This window comes from Pteronotus mesoamericanus, unplaced genomic scaffold, assembly GCF_021234165.1.
Source record: "Pteronotus mesoamericanus isolate MK-2021 breed Mesoamerican mustached bat unplaced genomic scaffold, CSHL_Meso_final contig_180, whole genome shotgun sequence".
NCBI classification, from domain to species: Eukaryota; Metazoa; Chordata; class Mammalia; order Chiroptera; family Mormoopidae; genus Pteronotus; species Pteronotus mesoamericanus.
Window position 1 is genome coordinate 82,566 of NW_026555076.1, and position 21,487 is coordinate 104,052.

Genomic DNA, 21,487 nt, shown 5'->3' on the forward strand with positions numbered 1-21,487 from the left:
CTTAAAGAGTTATTCATATCAAATTCTGACATCCTTAGAATGTCCTCTTTGTGCACATCATTAGAAACTTACAAAAATCTGACAGATAACCAACCACAATATTTTTCTCATATTTTCAACTAAAACTGTTCTCAGGTAAGTGCAATACATAAGCTTTTGAAGACTAAGCAATTATAAATAAATAACATATGTGAGTGGAAAAAAGTTATTCTATTAACAGAGCTTTCAATTTACTTATTTTTCTACGTTTCACCTGAGTCATAAGCAGCTTCTATTTGCTATTGCTTGGAATTTAGTCACATTTGGGGATTCACCACTTAAGTCTATACTTATTTTCATTACACTCTTTTAATTTTTTTCTATGAATATTCAGCACAGGATACAGTATAAGAGTAGGAAGAATTTCACTTTATTGGAAATCTGTCTTAGTCTTAAAACAGTCTTCTAGAATGAACTGCAGCTAGAAGTGAGGAATGCCTCCCAAAAGCTTTTACTCTACTTCTTCTACAAAAGATTGTACTGAGGATACTGAATATTATTTTTCAAAGTATTCAACTCTTGGCTTTTGAAGTTGATAGTAACCAGATATATCATATATGAGATTACATTAGGTATAAGAAAATATTACAAGTTTAGTACCTCAACTTGCTCATTCATTTTTAAATATTATTTGAAATGTTATATGTCATACAAATATATTTTATCCTAAGTTATTTATACTTTAATAATTACACTGCCACCACTAAAGAAAAAACTTCTAGTAAGTACAAATAAGAAAACAGAAACAAACAGAAAGCAGAATAAATAAAACCACAGAACTAAGAGGCAGAGTGTTTGTCTTCATCATCAAACAAAAATGATATTTGAATATGTAGCATTTTTCAAATAACAGGTATTCTTTATTTTACAAAAATATCCTTTAAAAATACTAAATGTTTATTTAGTATCTTGAGATTAATGAACTAATAATATTAAAAGTATGTCTAAGTTTTTACATAAAGATTCTATTAACCTTCAGAACAAAAAGCATTTGAGGACTCAATGATGATAAAATCTGCTACAACTGCACATACTATTTACTAATACAGTGCTATTATAAACACCTTACATGATCATACATTGCTGAGAGTCAAACTTATGATGTTTAGGAAATTTACTGCATTGTCAAAATATTTGTACAAGTGTCATTTCTATAATTTAAATAATCATATAAGACAAAGGTATTTTTAGAAAAATATTGTTTTGACCTATTGTTAACTATTGTTATTTAAAATTTAGATACTTTTAAGTCAAGGTATATTTAATGCCAAACAAAACAGTAAGAAAATTTTGGATTATTTTTACTACTACTCAGCATTTTTTAAAGAATTTATTTATTTATTTTTAGAGAGAGGTAAAGAAAGGAAGAAACAGAGGGAGAGAAACATCAATTGATTGTCTCTTGCATGCCCCTACCTGGGGACCTGGCTCGGAACCCAGGCACGTACCCTGACCAGGAGTGTAACTGGTGAACTTTTGCTTTGCAGGCGATGCCCAACCCACTGAGCCACACCAGTCAGGGCCTCAGTAGTATTTTTAATGTGTTTGAGGCACTGAATGAGTGCACAGTCATAAATAACAAGTTGGAAACTTATAATCAAAAGTAACTTCATGTCACTTTTGCAGTAATTCTCCTTTGTCTTGCTAATTTCTATATTTAGGCATCCTTCAGGACTCAAGCAAAAATTCTTCCAGGAATTTTTCCTTCACTTCCTCAGGCGGCATTAAGTGTCTGACTAATGTGCACACCCATCAGTCTCTATACCTTAAGCTTAAGACTAGGTAGCTCTCTGTCACTGTAATAAAGTCTTTTAGTATTGATATAGATTTTGTACTGTCAGCACCTGCAATATCTGATACATAAAAGGAACTCAATAAATGTTCTACATATAAACAAATGAATAAATACATGAATAAAATTACTTGAGTCTTCAATATACGTAGAAAAAACAAAATGAACAGCTCTACTTCATCTTTTGTATCTTTCAGTCTATAGTGTTTCTCAATAGAGGTGCTACAGCATGTTAAGCAGGATAATTCTCTGTTGTACAAAACTGCCATGCATCCTGAAAGACAATCAGCATCCCTGGTGCTTGCCTACTAAACTAAGGGCAAGTGGTACCTCCGAGATAATGACAATCAAAAATATCCCCAGATATTCTAAATGCCCACAGGTGAGATTTACTCCATCTGTAAGAGTATTCTTCTTAAAATCTGTATTTGCTTAAAAACAATTTATCATTTCAAAATACTCGACTGAAACAAACAAACAAAAATACCTGGGACATGCCTTGTGGAACTGGTAAATTTGTGGCTTGAGACATCACTGGCTGTGTTAATGATTGACCAAGAGACTGGGAATTTATTGACTAGAAGCAAAATGAAAAACAATACTGGAGTGATGATCATTCCCATACATGAGTACTTCCACCAGAAATATCACCATGGCACGTTTATAACTGAATTATAATTTGCCTCACACTTTTTAAGCTCAGTACAGGAATGTCTCCCCATCTACAATGTTCCCTATTTACGTTTTTATCTTCCAAGGCATCTGTCACATTGCCTTGCATGGGCTCTCAATAAAAGCTGACTGGACTTAACTGAAAATCATTTGATATTTAAACTCAGATATAGAATAGACAGATCTAAATTATCAGCTCCTTTAACTTAAAAACAAAAACTAACATTTTACGAAAAATAATTATAGGACTGATATATTTGACAACTACTTTATGAAAAAAAGTAAGAGCTTGAGTGTCATACACCAACAACTACTTTCATTTTATAGAAAGGGATAATGAATCAATAAATTTCTAAAGATTTAAATTATTTTTTTCCTTTTTAATAAATCTTTATTCAGAAGGATACTAAAGAGTTTACCTGACTACTGAACGATGACCTCCTTTGTGCCATCTTGTCATGAGCTGGTAAATGCTGTCTGGGAGGAGTGCTAGTATCTGTTGGGATCTTTGTTGGTGTTGCTGAGATTAGTCAACAAAAACAGAACAGTATTAGTATTTTATAAAATGTAGTTTTTTAAAAATGAATCTTAAAATGCATTTCGGCAAATATAAATAAGGTCTGAGTCCTTTCTCTACACTGAATTAATAAAAATGAAGTGTACAACAGTAAGAGTTTATTTTAATTACTTCTTTTTTAAGGACAAAGAAAGATCTAAAATAGAAAAACTTCAACTATTATAATGATTACAGTTCAATAGAAAAAAAAAGAAAACCTAGCAATTCAGCTGAAAAACGGCTAAAGAATTTGAATAGACACTTGTCTAATGACATACAACCAACCAACTGATATATGAAAAAATGCTCAACATCACAAATCCTCAGGGAAATGCAAATCAAAACCACATTAAGATATCACCTCACACCTGCCTGGACACCTGTTATCAAAAAAAACAAAAGACATCAAATGTTTGCAAGAATGTGAAGGAACTGGAACTCTTGCACACTGTTAGTAGGGATACAAAACGGTGCCACCACTGTGGAAAATAGCATGGAGGTTTTGCAAAAATTAAAAACAAAGCTAATACATGTGATCCAGTAATCCCACTTCTGAATATTTATCCAAAAGAACTGAAATCAGGATCTCGAAGAGATATGAGCACTCCTGCGTCCTCTGAAGCACTATTCACAATAGCCAAGATGCTGTAACAAGTTAAATGTCCAATGACAGATGAATGAATAAACCAAATGTGATATATACAGTGGTGAGCAAAAGAAGGTTTGGATTTGTTCATATGGAAAATAATACAATTAATAATAATATAAAAATACCCTGCATATACAAACAATGGAATACTGATCTTTTTAATCTTTAAAAAGAAGGAAATTCTACAGTATGCAACAACTGGATGAACCTTGAGGACATTAGGCTAAGTGAAATCAGCCACTGACACAAACACAAGGAGTATATGACTACATTATCTGAGGTATTTAAAATAGTCAAATTTGTTGAATCAAACAGAATGAGGATTGCCAACAGCTGCGCAGAGAGAAGTGGAGAGTTTCTAGTCAATGGATAAAAGTTACAGTGAAGCACAATGAATAAGCTGTAGAGATCTGCAGTACATCATCATACCTGTAGTCAATAATGTATTGTACACTTAAATTAAGAGGGCAGATCTCATTTTAAATGTTCTTACCACAATAAAATAAAATATTTGTTAAAAAAGAAAACAGCTATAGTATGAGAAAATTTTTTCCCTAAGATTTCAGAAATTCTATGTTTAATCTCTAATGCTCTACCCATAATGCTGAGTAGTTCATTTCAAACTATTTCCTCCTTACTAATATATATAATTTTGATGTTCTGAGAAATAAAAGTTATTCTTAAAAAAATTACTTAATTAATGACAGTTACAGAAGTCTTTATAAAGCCAAGGCTCTTTTAAAAAACTTTCAAAAACAAACAGAATACTTACTGGCTCTACTAGTAAAATAACTAAAAGAAATAAACAGTTCTGCTTTCTTTCTGACGGATGATTAAAAACAACAATACCAACATATTACCTATATACTTTATAAGCTACTTCATAAACTTAATTCTTTGTTAAGTGTGAGCAATGCGCCTCTTACTGGAAAGCTGAATATATTTCAGAAATGCAAAACTTACTTTAAAGTAGCATTTAATTAAAAATGCTGATAACAGTAACACAATTTAGAAACATTCTCTTTAAAGGAAGTCTGCTGTCAGGCCAGAGTACTCACAGGAAGGGTCTGAGATTGCAGTGTGAGATGATTTTCTTGAACTCCGGGAGGAAGCAGAAGGGGTTGGGCTGTGATCGAACCTTTCCAATGCTTCCTTGAGACTGACTGTGTTTATACGATTATCAGACCCAGAATCTTGGCTCTAAGGAGGAAGAGTAAAATATTGTTTACTAGAACTCCTCTTACCAAAATCAGTTTTTACCCATAACAAGAAAATGATATCTATGTATATATTAGGTAAAGAAATGAAAATTTATTTTTATAGCCAGAAGGTATTGGCTTCATTCTCTATTTACAGAAACAACACATGAAAAAAAGAATGAAGGTGGACTCCTATATACCACATACAAAAACTAGCTCAAAATGGATCAAAGACCTAAAACATTTAGAGCTAAAAACTATAAAACTTTTAGCTCTTAGAAGGAGAAAAGCTTTATGACATTGGATTGGGCAATGATTTCTTGGATATGACTTTAAATATACAAGCAATAAAAGTGCATCAGAGGACAGTATACCAGAGGGGAAAGGCAATCCATGGAATGAGATAAAACATTTGCAAGTCATATGTCCAAGAAGAAAGTAGTACCCAGAACATATAAAGGACTCCTACAATTCAAGAGCAAAAAAACGCCCTGAACAATCTAGTTAAAAAACCAGCAATGGTCTTGCAGACATTTCTCCAAAGAAGGTACACATATGGCCAATACACACATCAATAGATGCTCAATATCAATAATCATTAGGGAAATACAGTTCAAAACCACAATGACATACTACGCATCCATCAGAAAGGCTATTATAGAAAAAAAAAACAACACAGAAAATAACCAGTGTTGGTGGGAATATGAAGAAATCGACGTTGTGCACTGCTGATGGAAATGTAAACTAATGCAGCTACTATGAAAAACAGCATGATGGCTGCTTAAAAATTAAACACAGAATTAGCACATAAACCAACAATTCCATTTCTAGGTACAAGCTCAAAAAACTGAAAGCACAGGCCCAAACATATATCTGTACACCCATGTTCATAGCAGCATTATTCACAATAGCTAAAAGATATATGCAACCCTATCCAATGACAGATGAGTAGATAACAAAAATTTGGAATATACACATAGTGAAATATTATTCAGAAAATTCTGTCACATGCTACAACGTGGATAAACCTTGAGGACATTATGCCACGTCAAATAAGTAAGTCATAAGAGGAAAATTACTATATGATTCCAATTGTATGCAGTACTTATAGGTGTCAAATTAATAGAGTCAGAAAGTAGACTAGTGGTGACCATGGGCTTGAGAAAGGGGACGAACAGAGTACAGTTTAATAGGTATGGATACGAGTATCAGCTGGGGAAAGTAAAAAGTTCTTGGTGATGGATGGTGGTGATGCCTGTACACCAGTGTGAATGTACTTAATGCCACTGAACTGTACATTTAAAATTGGTTAAAATGGTAAATTTTGTTAAGTGTGTGTGGGTGTGTGCGTGCATGTGTGTATTTTAAAAGATTTTATTTATTTTTCGAGAGAGGGAAAGGGAGGGAGAAAGAGAGGGAAAGAAACAAAGATGTGTGGTTGCCTCTCGCATAGCCCCTACTGGGGACCTGGTCTGCAACCAGGCATGTGACCTGACTGGCAATCAAACCAGTGACCCTTTGGTTCACAGGCCAGTGCTCAGTCCATTCGGCCACACCAGCCACGGCTATTAAGTATATTTTATCACATTAAAACAATAAAGAAAGTGTAAAAAAGAAACACAATAAAGATGTCACTTTAGTTTATAGACAACGTACTATAAGCACCTCTGGAATTCAGCATCTGACTGCTCAAAATCTTCCTCTTCATCCTAATTCCGATCTTCCTACAGAATTTCAAAGTCCACATGGATGACTCATCGAAGATCCTGTCCTGCCCGGCCTCTCTGCTTTTTAGGAACTCCTCATCTCCAGTAACTTTTCCTCTACTCCACCTCAGTCATTCAATCCCTAAACCTTCTAGGACAATTTAGCTTTTTGCTTTTACTCCTACCTCACAGGCTATTTCCCCTTATCTCCTCTGTGATTGATTCATCCTTGTCTCTCTCACCTCGTACTGTTGGAGTGCCCCAACACTAATACTTAGTACTTGGTTGTCATCTCTCTTTACACCCATTCCCTTGGTGATCAAATTTAGACTCATGACTTCCAATCCACCCATACACTGAAGTTTCTCAAAAATATGTCAAAAATGGACCTCTTCCCTAAACTCCCAGAGGACCATGGTGGTAACAGTAAACATGGTGAGAAAGGAGACAGTTGGAATATACTTTGGAAGTAGGGCTGGTTGAATTTACTAGGGTTGAACACTGGCGTGAGGAAAAAAGAGGCATGGGGGAACAATCTATATTATTTCAGTTTCTATAATGGTCCTCATTTCAGAAACCCTAGATTTAACTACTTTTCTCAGAAAATTTCTTTTATTAAAATATACTGGATCATCTTCCTCTATGTATATACACAAAGCTTCTTTGAAACATTCTTTCACATCAGATCCATGAGTCATGCTCAACAGTTCCTGGCACACAGAAGGTACTTAATGAAGTTTACTGAATGATGGAAGGATAATCCCCCATATTGTCCCCTGGCAGGCTGCCTGTTCAACACACTTTTTATATAGATTCTTGACTCTCTTCATTCACTTATTTTCTTCAAGTCAAAAATACCCATGCTGGGAAACCTCTGACATGCCTCATGATGATTCCTACACCTCCTCTTAGTCACTCCCTTATAATTCCTCCCCTTGACTGTAGACTGACCTAATGATTTGCTTCTCATGTACAGAACAGACAAAAGTGACACAATATCACTTCTGTGATTAGGTTACAAAAGACTCTGACTTTCACTTTGCTGATTTTTCTCTCTCTGGATCTTCCTGCATTCTTGCTCTGATGGAAAGGGCCACCAGGAAAGGAACTGAGGGTGAACTGCAGCCACCAGTCAGAAGAGAATTAAGGCCCTCAGTCCAAATGCACATGAGGAATCAGATCCTTCCAACAACCAAAGTGAGCCTAGAAACAGATTCTGCCCCAGATGAACTTTGAGATCACTGTGGCCTCCACTGACACCTTGATTACAGCCTTGTAAGAGACCCTGGGCTGACACCTTGACTGCAGCCTGATAAACAATTCAGAACCAGAGGTCTCAACTAAACTGTAACTGGATTCTTGACCAGAGAAACTATGAATTAATAACTGTGTTATTTGATATCATTAAGTTTTGTTACACAGCCATAAGTAACTAATACACTACACTTCTACATGATGTAATAAAAAAAGAAACCAGAGTTCAAATTCTGACTACAACTTCCTAGCCATGTTTTTAGGGGAGGCTTTTCACCTCTTAGAGCCTCAGTTTCAATATTTTCAAAGTGGGGATATTGCCTACCAGGGAAGGATGTCTAAGGAGTAAAAGCTGTTTTGTAGTTCATATAAAGAACCTAGCCAGAGCCTACTGTGTGGTAGGCAATAAATAAATGTTGGTTTAAATCTGAGACCATACATGTCTCTCACCCAATTATTACTAAAAAGCAGATCCTTCAAATCTTGTTTTTTTAAACCCTTACCTGAAGATATGCTTTTATTGGTTTTAGAGAGAGAAGGGGGGAGGGAGAGAGAGAGAGAGAGAGAGAGAGAGAGAGAGAGAGAGAGAGAGAGAGAAACACTAATGTGAAAGAGAAACATTAATTGGTTGCCTGCCTTATGTGCCCCAACAGGGGATGTAACCCACAAACTATGTATGTGCCCTGACCAGGAATCAAGCCCATGACCCTTTGGTGTACAGGATGGCTCTCCAATCAAATGAACTACCTGGCAAGGGCTGACCCTTCAAATCTTTTTTAGAAGCAGAAAAGAAATTTAATATTAAATTTAAAATTGAACCGTGGCACAAGTGAGAAAATATATGAAAAATAATTTTCCTATAAATTACTGAGTTTTTCTTTCACAGAAATGAAATGAAAAAATTTAATTTAAACTGTAAGATACATACTTTGTCAGCAGCTGTCTCAGGAAGAGACTCTTCAATGCCAAGTTCGCGCCGTCTTTCAGCCCTAACTTCTGCATAACTACAAATTTAAAAAAATAGAATTTTCGTGTTCAGTCACTCATTTAAAATACTGCAGAACTGCACCCATTCATTGTCTGCTATGTGTCTTACTCATTCTAGACTATTCTCCATATGCTACACAAAGCTATTACATATTTACAATTAAGATAGTGTACAATATCTTAACTTGAATTGCATTTTTCTAGGTACCTCAAATTGAATTTTCTAGGTATCTAATGTAAATAATCTGTAACTGCATAGTTCCTAAATTAAGAGAAATTAAAGAGTATGCCTGTCTACTCCAGTTTTCCATTTATATAATTAACTATGGTACATAAAACACAGTTACAACATCTGCTCTAAACCATAAAATTTATGTCAAGAATATCTATATGCACCTGCATTCTATTGCTATGTAATGTATGTAAATAAGCAGTATATTGAAACAGTGTGTCAAATGAGGAAAACCATTTTGTAGTTCATTAACAAGTTATACATACAAAATTCACTGTCAATATCATTATGGATGTTTCTATAGTTCAGAAATCCAGTAAAAGAATATACCTTACTACAGTGTGAGTACAAACAATAAACTCTGGCCTTGAATTCCACTGATGGTAAGTGATATAATAATGAGTTTGAAGCCAAATCCACTGTTGTCCTTTGGTCAGGAACCTGTAATAACATGATTTGCCTTTCCCATACTGCATCACTAAGAAGAGAAAAATATTTTTGATTCATATTATAAGTAATAAATCTTTTTAACAAAGGTTATCATTTATACTTATTTCTATATATACAATTCTTTTGGCTTTTCAGTAACATATATATAAATATAAATAAATAAATTGTAAGAAAAGGCTATTCTGTATATCTAAGGTCTCAAGCAATTACTTTTCCACAGTGTCCAATTTACAGCCAATTATGGCTGAGTTTAGATACTTTTCATACATAATACATTTCCAAATACTCAAGAATAAAATATTCACATACTGACTTCCTCCTGCCCAGATATACTGAAGGTAAAAGCAGTAAGTAATCACACTTGAGTTTTTTCCCACCTGTACCCTGGCAGGTGCAGTATCTTTGTGACATTTAATTCTAAACATTAACTAATCAAAATCAGATTAACTTAATTATAGGAAGTAACTAAGAAGTGCAGTATTTCCCAAAACTCTATAGATTTCAAGTTCTATAGCCTTTTAACAGCCATTAAGCCAAAAAAGGGTGTTTTGTGGTTAATCTGGGAAACATTGCTAAATAAGTATATTTAATCTTTATTTCTTACTTTTACTGAATTTACTGGGGTGGCACTCTTTAATAAAATATATAGGTTTCAGGCGTACAATCTTTTAACACATCATACAAATTGTATTGTGTATTCACCACCCCAAGTCAAGTCTCCTTCCATCACCATTTATCCCCCCTTTACCTTCCTCCAACTATCCCAACTTCTTCTTTTCCACTGGTAATTACCATACTATGATCTATGAGTTCTGTTTTGTTTTGTTGTGCTTAATCCCTTCATCTTTTTCACACAGCTCCCCAATCCCCCTCCTCTCTGACAACTGTCTGTCTATTCTCTGTATCTATGAGTCTGTTTCTATTTTACAGGTTACTTAATTTTGTTCATTAGATTCCACATACAGGTGAAATCATACGGTACTTGTCTTTCTCTGACTGGCTCATTTCACTTAGCATAATATTCTCCAGGTCCATCCATACTGTCACCAAAGGTAAGATCTCCTGCATTTTTACAGCTGAGTAGTATTCCATTGTATAAATGCACCACAGCTTTTTTTATCCACTCATCTTACTGATGGACATCTGGGTTGCTTCCAAATCTTGGCTGTTGTAAATAACACTGCAATGAACATAGGAGTACATATATTCTTTCAAATCAGTGTTATGGGTTTCTTCGAATATATCTCCAGAAGTGGAATCACTGAGTCACAGGGCAGGTCCACTCTTAATGGCTGCACCAATGGCTGCATTCCCACCAATGCACTAGGGTTCCCTTTTCTCCTTTTCCTCGCCAACATTTGATATTTATTGATTTATTATGACAGCCATTATGATAGGAATGAGGTGATATCTCATTGTGATTTTGACATTTCTCTGATGACAATGGCACTGATCATCTTTTCATATCTCTATTGGTCACCTGTTACGTCCTCTTTGGACATGTATCTATTCAAGTTTTTGCCCATTTTTAAATTGGGACTGTTTTCTTGGTGTTGAGTTTTTAAGTTCTTTATAAATTGTGGCTATTAACCCCATATCAGATGTATCATTGGCAAATATGTTCTCCCATTTAGTGGGCTGTCTTTTTCATTTTGTTGATGGTTTCCTTTACTGAGCAAAAACATTTTAGTTTGACCATTTGTTTATTTTTTTTTATTTTGTTTTTCTTGCCTGAGGAGATATGTCAGAAAAAATTTTGCTGTGAGAAATGTCTGAGATTTTACTGCCTATGTTTTTCTTCTAGTATTTTTATGGTTTCAAGTTTAACAATTTAAGTCTTTAATTCATTTTCAGTTTGTTCTTTTGTATGGTGTAAGAAGGTGGTTGAGTTTCATTTTTTTGCATACTCCTGTCCAATTTTCACAACACCATTTATTGAACACATTTTCTTTAGACCGTTTTATGTTTTTTTCTCCTTTGTCAAATATTAATTGAGTATAAAGGTATGGATTTGTTTCTGGGCTCTATATTCTGTCCCAGTGATCTATATGTCTGTTTTTACGCCACCACCATGCTATTTAGATTACTATGGACTCCTACTATAGTTTGATATTAGGTAGCATGATTCCTCCAACTTTGTTCTTTCTCAGGATTATTGTTGTTATTTGGGGTCTTTTGTAGTTCCATATAAATTTTTGGAGTATTTATTTTAGTTCTGTGAAATACGCCATTGGTATATTCATAGAAATTGTGTTGAATCTGTAGATTGCTTTGGGTAGTATGGATATTTTAATGATGTTAATTCTTCCTATCTATGAACATGGTATATGCTTCCAATTATTTGTATATTCTTCAATTTCTTTCTTCAGTGTCTTATAATTTTCTTTACCATCCTTGGTTAAATTTATTCCTGGTATTTTTCTTTAACACATTTATAAATGGAATTGTTCTCTTAGGGTCTCTTGCTGATAATTTATTATTAATATATAAATGCAACTGGTTTCTGGATATTTATTTTGTATCTTGTTACTTTAATGAATTCATGTATCCATTCTAGTAGTTCTTTTGGTGGAATGTTTAGCATTTTCTATATACAGTACCTCATAATTTGTAAACAATGACAGATGTACTACTTCCTTTTCAGTTTGGTTAACTTTTATTTCTTCTTCTTGTCTGACTGCTGTGTCTAGGACTTCCAGTACTATGATGAATAACCATAGTGAAAGTAGACATCCCTGTGTTATTCTCAATCTTAAGGAAAACACTTTTAGTTTTTGCCCACTGAGTAACACGTTGGCTGTGGGTCTGTCATATATCTCTATTATGTTGAGATATGTTCCCTCTATTCCCACTTTGCTGAGAGTTTTTATCATATAGCCATAAATAGGTGCTGGGGGTTATCTAATGCTTTTACTGCATCTATTGATATGATCATGTGTTTTTTATCCTTCATTTTGTTTCTGTGGTATATCATACTTATTGATTTGTGGACACTGTATCAACCTTGCATCCCCAGAATAAATCCTGCTTCATCATGGTGTATGATGCTTTCAATGTATTACTTGATCTGCTTTGCTAATATTTTGTTGAGGATTTCAGCATCTATGTTCATCAGGATATTGGCTTACAATTTTCTTTCGTTGTAGTTTCTTTATCTGGTTTTGGAATTAGAATACTGGCCTCTTCAATGAGCCTGGGAGTCCATTCCTCTTCTTGAATTTTTTGGAATAGTTTGAGAAGTACAGGTGTTAGTTTTTTCTTTGAATGTTTGGTAAAATGTACCCGTGAAGCCACCTGGCCCAGGACTTTTGTTTGTTGGGAGTTTTTTAATTACTGCTTCAGTTTCATTAGTTTTAATCGGCCTATTCCGATTTTCTTATTCTTCCTAATTCAGTTTTGGAAGATTGCATGTTTCCAGGAATTTATCTACTTCAATCAAGTTGTCCAATTTGTTGGCTTATAGTTGTCTGTAATATTTTCTTACACTCATTTGTATTTCTTTGGTGTCAATTGTTATTTCTCCTCTTTCATTTCTGATTTTATTTGGGTCCTCTCTCTTTTTTTCTTGATGACTCCTGTTAAAGGTTGTCAATCTTATTTACCTTTTCAAAGTACCAGCCCTTAGTTTCACTGATCTTTTATATTGCTTTTTTAGACTTTACTTCTTCCTTCCTTCTACTCACTTTGGGCTTTGTTTGTTCTTGTTCTAGTTCCTTGAAGTATAAAATTAGATTGTTTATTTGAGATTTTCCTTATTTCTTGAGGTAGGCCCATAATGCTATGAATTTCCCTGCTTTTGCTGTGTCCCATAAATTTTGGGTTGTGTGTTCTCATTTTCATTTGTTTCAAGTCATCTTTTGATTTCTTCCTTGATCTCTTTGTTAACCTATTCATTATTTAATAATGTTATTTAGCCTCCATGTTTGTTTGTTTTTCAGTTTTTTCTCTAGACATTGATTTCTAGTTTCACACCATTATGGTCAGAGAAGATGCCTGATATGATTTCAGTCTTCTTAAATTTACTGAGATTTGTTCCTAACATGTGGTCTATCCTAGAAAATATTCCATGTGCACTTGAAAAGAATGTGTATTTTGCTGTTTCGGGGTGAAATGCTCTGAAAATAGCAATTAAGTCCACCTGATCTAGTGTGTCAGTTAAGGCTGCTGCTTCATTGTTGATTTTTTGACTGGAAGATCTATCTATTGACTGCAATGGGGTATTAAAATCCCCCTCTATGACTGTATTACTATCAGTCTTTCCCTTTATGCCCATCAAGATTTGCTTTATATATTTAGGTGCTCCCATGTTGAATGCATAAATGTTTACAAGAGTTATATTCTTTTGTTGGATTGCGTCCTTTATCGTTATGTAGCATCCTTCCTTATCTCTTATTATAGCCTTTGTTTCAAAGTCTATCTTGTCCGATACAAGTATTTGTACCGCAGCTTTTTAAAAATTTTCATTTCCCAAAACACTCCCTGTAGACTGTAAGCTCTGCAGCCTTAACAGATATTAAACCGTAAAGGGTGGGGGGGGGGCGGTCAGGGCTGAGGGGACTATAGTTAAATTAATTTGGGAAACTTTGTTAAACAGGTTTATTTAGTCTTCTCACAAACTTAAGAATGTTATTGTATGTCAAGATTCGGGGGGCATGAGTTGGGGGTATTGGATTGATTGAAAGTGTTTTCTAGTCTTCCTTGACCACAAAATCCATTTTGAATGAACTGGCACTCAATTGACCAAACCTTATTAACTGCTAATCAAGAATCAGTATCAATTTGTGTGTGTGTGTGTGTGTGTGTGTGTGTGTGATCATGAGTTTAGTGCCCATGTGGTTTGAAGTAAATGATGATTGCTTTTGTGCTAAAATGGCGTGACTCTAAAAATCTTCCATGTAGTTGACGCTATCATAAAACATTCTTAATTTTCATACAGCGTAAGGCATCCTGAAAGTATCTTAAATCTCTAATTTTGTTCTGGAGGCTATTAAAGAGGGTAGATTTGGGGAAATGGGTAAGGAAAGCAAATAAAACCTATCATTGAAACAAAGTATAACTACCATATGGTCAAGGGGTAGGTCTAGACTCTACTCCCACTGCTACCACCAATGAGTTACCAGATTGTGGGCAAATTACTTGGTCTTGGTGTGCCTCAGTTTACTTGTGGAGAAAATATTATTATCTACTTTCTAGAGCTGTGGTGATGAATAAATTGCTTAGAACAGTGCAGGGCACAATGAGATAATATGTCTGCTGTTAATAACAATAACAACACGTAACATTAAGCACACACTAGGAGTTTCCTAAGAGATTCTTTAAATGTGTACTTACCTCCTGGCTAGACTTACATACCTATAACTCAAAATTTATAAATAATGTTCTAATATTTTGACATACTATTGTATTTTCAAAGGAATCTACTTTTCTTACTCCAGATGTAACACTTACACACTTCAGCACAAAGTTTATTACATGTCGTATTATAAAACTGTACTTACTATTACAGACTAAAATACATAAAGTAGGAACAAGTTTAATTTAAAGTTAATCTATGATTCTTACTGGATTGGTTATACATATAAAATAAAATTTATTATATTTCAAAAATACAAAATGGTTAAAAGTCTGTTTACCTCCTCCTATTAATACAATAGTTCTTTATATGATTAAAAACAGTTATTATCACTAGAAATATTAAATTCTACTTACAGTGCTCATGACATTTTGCCAAATTTTCTAGGTCATCCACATGATAGTAATCATAACCTGATGTTCCCAAAACTTCAAATGGCAAATATCCTATTATGGGTGGTGCCCTAAATTACATATAAAACAGTGTTATAACTTTTTCCATAATGAGGGATATTCCAACTAGAAATCAATTGGAATAAAAATAAAGGGAACCTTTATTTTTTGAAAAATGGATAATGGACTTAATCATCCAAATTAGAAAACGTTTGTCCTTGAAATCCATTAATTTAAACAATCATATGACTATTACTTTTTTATGAAATTTAAAAATGGAGTTACCTGTGATCTAGAAATAGAAATTTCCATTCTAAACTATGTCTAGATGTAAACTCTTCATTGGGTTCCTCAACAGTGCACATTTCCTACAAATAAATTAGTAATTAAAATTCAGAAATACTTTTCTGTCCTAAGAAAAATGCTAAATACTGTTAGCCATAAAAGTCATTGATAGATAACTTTTCCCTAAGCAATTTTTTAACATATTTTAATTTCTAGTACTAAAAATATGGCAATAAATAAATGCAGGCGTCTAGGGGAGTACTTCCTCTACACATTTCTCCATTCAATCACATGCCTATAAACCCTAATTCTGAAGTCAACTCTCTCTCCTGAACTACAGTTCCATATTTCTAACTGTCTGGATGTCCCCACACATCACCAACTCAATATTTCCTAAAATGAACTTACTGCTTTATTCCTTATATCCAGTTAAAACAATTCTCCATCTCATTACAAAATATACCTGTATCGTACCAATACAATAGTCCAGCAATCTGAGTCACAATACACTTTTGTTTTCACCTTTCACCATCTAAATGCCTACTACTAAATCCTCTCAAATTTACTTATCTAAGTTTAAAAAATCCATTTGATCCCATCCATCTTCGGTATCTCAGTTTAGATTCTAGTCCCTTGCCATCACCAGTTCACATTACTGCCACAGCATCTCTCCAAACAAGTCTCCTTGTCCTTCATCCCATCTTCTATTTTGGCCACAATTATCTCACTGATACCTAAATATGATTGTATAACTTCCCGGCCTAAAACCTAAATGGTTCCTTATTCTGTTAGCATAAAGTTTAAATCTTCAGCATTGAGAAACAAACAAGAAAAAAAGAAATATATTTCACTTTTGGCCTCTGCTTACTTTTCTAACATCATCTCCCACAATCACCCCCCCCCCCCCCCAACACACACAGTAACCCTAGACTCTAGTCATACTCAACGCTGTATTCCAACCTGCCTCTGTGTCCTTGAATGACCTTATATAGCACAACGCAGTGATTAAGAGTTTGGACTTGGAGAGAAAAAGAATTACAGTCAATTCCAGCTCTACCACTTAATAGCTCTGACTTTGAGACAGTAACTTTTAACTTCCCTAAGCCTCAGTTTCTTTCTATATAAAATGAGGATCACACTAGCATCTATCTTATAGGGTTGTTTTAAGAATTAAATGAGATAATGCATGTATAGTATACAGCATGTAATAAGCACTTAATATTATCCACAGCTATTATTTCCTAAGATTAAAACAAGACAGCGGAGACTGGTTTAAGATCTTCTAACTGCTAATTCAGTAATTTGTCCTATAAATATGGTATCTCCCTAAATTTAAAATCTTAGGCTTACTTCCAGCCACTGTCTTCTCATCGTTGAATTATTTCACCTGCCCATTTCCCTACTAATCATCTGCTTGTAAGACACATGAAATAAAAACAAATTATCTAATTTTAAAATTGAAAAGGTAAATTACATGTAAAAAGCCACTTGTATATTTCTAAAGAAAATTCCAAAAACAATCTTTAAAATTACCTACATTTTTGGCCTTTTCCCTTTAATGTAGGTTATGAACTATACAAAAAAAGCATACTAATATTTTACACAAAAGCAGGACAACAGTGATATACAGCCACTGGTTAGCTGCAAAGGATGTATATTTCAAAATGCAATTCTATAATTTAGTAAGTGCCTTGGTAAGTCATTATTGGCTTCAAAAATATCATGATCATGTATATTTAAAGACTCATGGCTATCACTGCCTTTAATGTTTTCATGAAATTTCAGTTATTCTGGAAACAGCAAAAAAATACATAAAGGCTGTTCTCAAAATATGAAATTAAATCCCATTTAGGAAATAAAATTAGAAACATACCTTGATGAACTGAGGTGTAGCTAATCTGACAGTAGCTACAAAACAAACTCTATCTTCATAAGAAGGCCTGTGTGTGCGTTGTATAGTTCCTTCAAAACCATTGTGCGCTGAAGTAGTTACTAAAACAAAAAGGAAATATGTTATCACTTACTCCAGTAAAATCTAGTTATTATTGATGTTCAAACATTAATGTCATGTATTTGATAGCATGAAAGAATACCAGATTAAAATACATTTTAAGAGAAGAGTCAAACTCACCATTGTTTAAAGATTTGAAATTTCCTATAAATTTCACATATTCATAGGTAGATGGCTCCTTTGGGTCTATTGTTCCTCGAAGCATATGACAACAGAATTCTAACTGATTTTTTGCTGAGTGGGAGAAAAAATATGATATACCTGTGATTTATCAAGAGTGCTGTATCACATGAAATGATTATAAAAGTTGTGTAAGTTTATAGCATTTTCTCTAACAGGAGCCCCTCAATGACATCTTATTTAGTCCGTAAAAGTAGAGTAGTACTGTAAAAGTAGTACCTTTTTTGGAGAGGATCTCATATTCTTAATAGAGAAAATAGATCTTCTGATATAAGCAATTCTGTATTTCCCTATGTTTATCTGTCCTTCCTTCTCATTTTTCACTCTAATTTCAAAGAAAAGTTTTGCTTCCCATTTTAAGTTAATGCCTCTATGTCTACCATGAACAGACGATTTTCTCTGGGACCAGGACACACCACTGTTATTCATTCCTTTAGCATCCACACATTCTCTTTCTTTGAGTCATTTCTTTCTACTTTTAAATTTGTTCCCAGTCTCAAATTTTTCTCATCTCCTTCTGATAGGCTACCTACCCATTGACATCAAAGGTATACATTCATACATACTTACGTAGACATATGTGTGTGTGTATGTGTGTGTGTGTATCTCAGTTCTTGGACAGTTTTCTATAGAATTTGAGAATTCAAAATACCAAGAAATTTTCAAATAATTAGTATCGGTATTAACAGAAAAGTCAAAATTTAAAAATCATGAAAAAAGTGATTAAAGAAAATACCTAATGACCAAATATAATGTTATAATAATTGCAGATTTTATAGAGGGTAATTCAATAAAGAAAATAAGGTATTCTGGTCAAATGAATCGAGGAGAAATGTCTGATTATACCATAGTATTTATTTTTGTACATCTCAAAGGCAGAAACTTATTTTTCACTGCTCTTGGCACTTCTATGATACTGCACAAGTGTATGGCACATAAGATATATCCAATAAATTATTAATTATTAAAGTAAACAATTTTGTTTATTTAATAATTCTAGCCTGACTGGTGTGGCTCAGTAAATTGAGCACTGGCCTATGAACTGAAAGGTTGCTGGTTCGCTTCCCAGTCAGGGAACATGCCTGGGTTGCGGGCCAGGTCCCCAGTTGGGGGCATGCAAGAGGCAACCAGTCGATGTTTCTCTCCCTCTCTTTTTTCTTCCCTCTCCTCTCTCTAATAATACATACATAAAATCTTTTTAAAAAAATTCTTAAAAATATAGAAGCTATTTTTTTCCCAGTTTCAGTGGCCAATTGGTTGATTATAGTGAAAATGAAAATGTGTAACTTTCTCTCATTACATAAAATATTTTATTTAAAAATTAATAAAAATATATTACAAAGTTCCATTTTTGTGTAAAATACAGTTTTATGGCCTAAATAGTCTAACAAGAAAAAAAAAGGGATTTCAATATACTCTGGAATAGAGTTCAGACTTTAAAATACAGTAATAATTCCATATTATATAGTTTTTAAATTTTAAAATGATCTAATACGGTATATGGATCAATGCTATGTGTTAATTAGTTAAACGTGTCTGTGTTTGTCACAAAATTACAAAAGCAAAGTATAACATGACCAAATATATTTAGCTTTTAGCATAACAGTTACTACTTACATTTTAAATATTCAGGGGTTAATGAGTCACTTTCCAGCAGATGGGTAGAGAGTATTTTATAAACCTCTGAATGTTCCCCCTCTGGGATAAAATTAAATATACTTTGATCCACAAGATCAGACTGAAAAAGAAATTTAAGAAAATAACTTTAGTGATTCATGAGACATGCATTTTAAGAGTATATAATCACTCTTAAAACAGCAGGTGAATATGTGATTAACTTTTGATTATTTGTGAAAACTGACAAACATCAAGTTACAGAGCACAGCTCTGAAAACAAGAGAGGGTGGAAGACAAGACAATCGCCATGCCTCTGATACTAGTGTCTCCATCAGGTCCATGATCAATATGACCTGGAAAGTCTGATAAATGATACACAAAGGTAAATTTCACCAGATTTGAACATTTAAAATATAACAGGACTAAGAAAGTTGATTAGAAAAATCTTTGGCTACAAGATATAGCCCTACCAAATATCCAAATCTCTGGTAATTTATGGTAGTATATACTACAACAATGGACCAAAGGACTAGCCACAGGCTAAGCAAAGCGATTTGACTTTTGTGTCATTTTAGTTGTCCAAAGTGTCCTTTCTCTTTTATTTCATCTTTTCCAGCCATCTATATACCCTGTGTCCCATTGTTAAAAAGCCCTGCTGTTAGTTACCCCTCCCCACAAAGGACAAGTAATACGTCAAACATTGTAATTCTTGCTTAAATATGACTTTAGTTATGATTCATTAATCAACTGTAATTTGACAAACAGCAGGGTGCCTAAAATATGCCATGGCTATGGAATCAAAGATCAGTATGACAATTCCTATCGTAAGGACCACTGACAACAAAACAAATCAGTGACCTCATATTTTCTACCAAATCCAGTCTATTCTATTTGGTTTTTCTAAATTTTCAAGTTGCTCTGAGGAATCCTGGGGATAGTGAAGTGGTATCTCAAGGACCGTGGAGGTAACGGTGGAGGGCAGAAGTGAAAAGGAGCTGCGAAGGCAGAGCCAAGGGTCTTTCTTGCTGTATTCACAAAAGCAGCTCCACTTTTATCTTGTTTATATTTTAAACATTGTAAAAATTTGTTTGAAGAAACAGCTTCACAGCCTAAAAAACAAAACCCTCCAATAACAACAACAACAAAAGACAGCCTAGCCTCTACGGAGGTGGGAGGTGGGAGAAGAGTTTTTTGATACTCTCTGTATGAGCAATATATTCACATTTCTTTCCTCCAGCCCTCAAAGTTCACCCCATGAAATGGAACAAGTCTTCCCCTTTCTCCACATTCTTGTGCCCTCCAACTTGCAAAGAACCAGTTAACATATTTCCTTCAAAAATATATTCTCTTAATACCACAATCCACAGTAAAAAAAATAAAATTCCTTCAGTAGTTATTATTTCTATCATTCATTTCCCATTAAAAATGTCTGTCAATTGTATTTTAATACCTATGTTCTACTGCCCTAGGTTAATTAAAGGACCTATCTTTTATATTTTATCTCCTTCCCTTCAAATCAAGGCACATTAACAGAGTGCATTGCATGTAACAGTTATTAGTACAAAAAATGATTCTAAATGGAGGAGTTATTTGGTAAAGGCTTATGTGGGAACCAAACTAAAAATACATCTGTATTTTAACAAGAATTTTTTTTCTCGAAGTCTGAAAAGGCTCTAGAAGTTATGCACTGAAAATTCAGGCATGTGTAATGCAACTGATAGAAAATTGCCTTTTATTGACAAAATAAAATAGAGGCATTGATAGTAATGTTAAAATTAGTTTTAACAAAAAAATAAGAACCAAAACTTTCATTTTGGGAATGATTATAGCTTTCTACTATTATTTATTCTCACTGACAATTTCTTTAACTATTTCAGTAAATTATAAATTTACTTATGTTACCCTTGCTTTTCCAGCTATAAACTGATAGGTGTTTCATATTCATAGAGAAAAGAATATGAATGGTTAGTACAGAGAGTGGTAGGATCACCAGTACTGCTTCCACCATTGTACTTCCCCTGAAACTTTATTGTCTGAAGTATCAGTTAGCAGGCAACTAATTAATTAACTAATGAGTCAAATTTTCCATTAACCACTACACTTAAAATCTCTA

At 33.8% G+C, this 21,487-nt stretch overlaps 1 protein-coding gene across 4 annotated transcripts in view; it reads right to left on the reverse strand.

Annotated features, from left to right (window-relative positions):
- The window catches only part of CLOCK (clock circadian regulator), a 118,087-nt gene that overhangs the window by 20,275 nt on the left and 76,325 nt on the right, over positions 1 to 21,487 (reverse strand). For all 4 annotated transcript variants that reach the window (XM_054566753.1, XM_054566752.1, XM_054566754.1 and 1 more), the window contains 10 exons: positions 19,375 to 19,495; positions 17,698 to 17,811; positions 17,440 to 17,558; positions 15,567 to 15,649; positions 15,246 to 15,352; positions 9,417 to 9,564; positions 8,796 to 8,871; positions 4,767 to 4,908; positions 2,923 to 3,023; positions 2,319 to 2,408 (listed from right to left, as the gene is read on the reverse strand). In XM_054566753.1, coding sequence (XP_054422728.1) covers positions 2,319 to 2,408; positions 2,923 to 3,023; positions 4,767 to 4,908; positions 8,796 to 8,871; positions 9,417 to 9,564; positions 15,246 to 15,352; positions 15,567 to 15,649; positions 17,440 to 17,558; positions 17,698 to 17,811; positions 19,375 to 19,495 — 1,101 coding nt within the window. The remainder of the gene's footprint in view (positions 1 to 2,318; positions 2,409 to 2,922; positions 3,024 to 4,766; positions 4,909 to 8,795; positions 8,872 to 9,416; positions 9,565 to 15,245; positions 15,353 to 15,566; positions 15,650 to 17,439; positions 17,559 to 17,697; positions 17,812 to 19,374; positions 19,496 to 21,487) is intronic.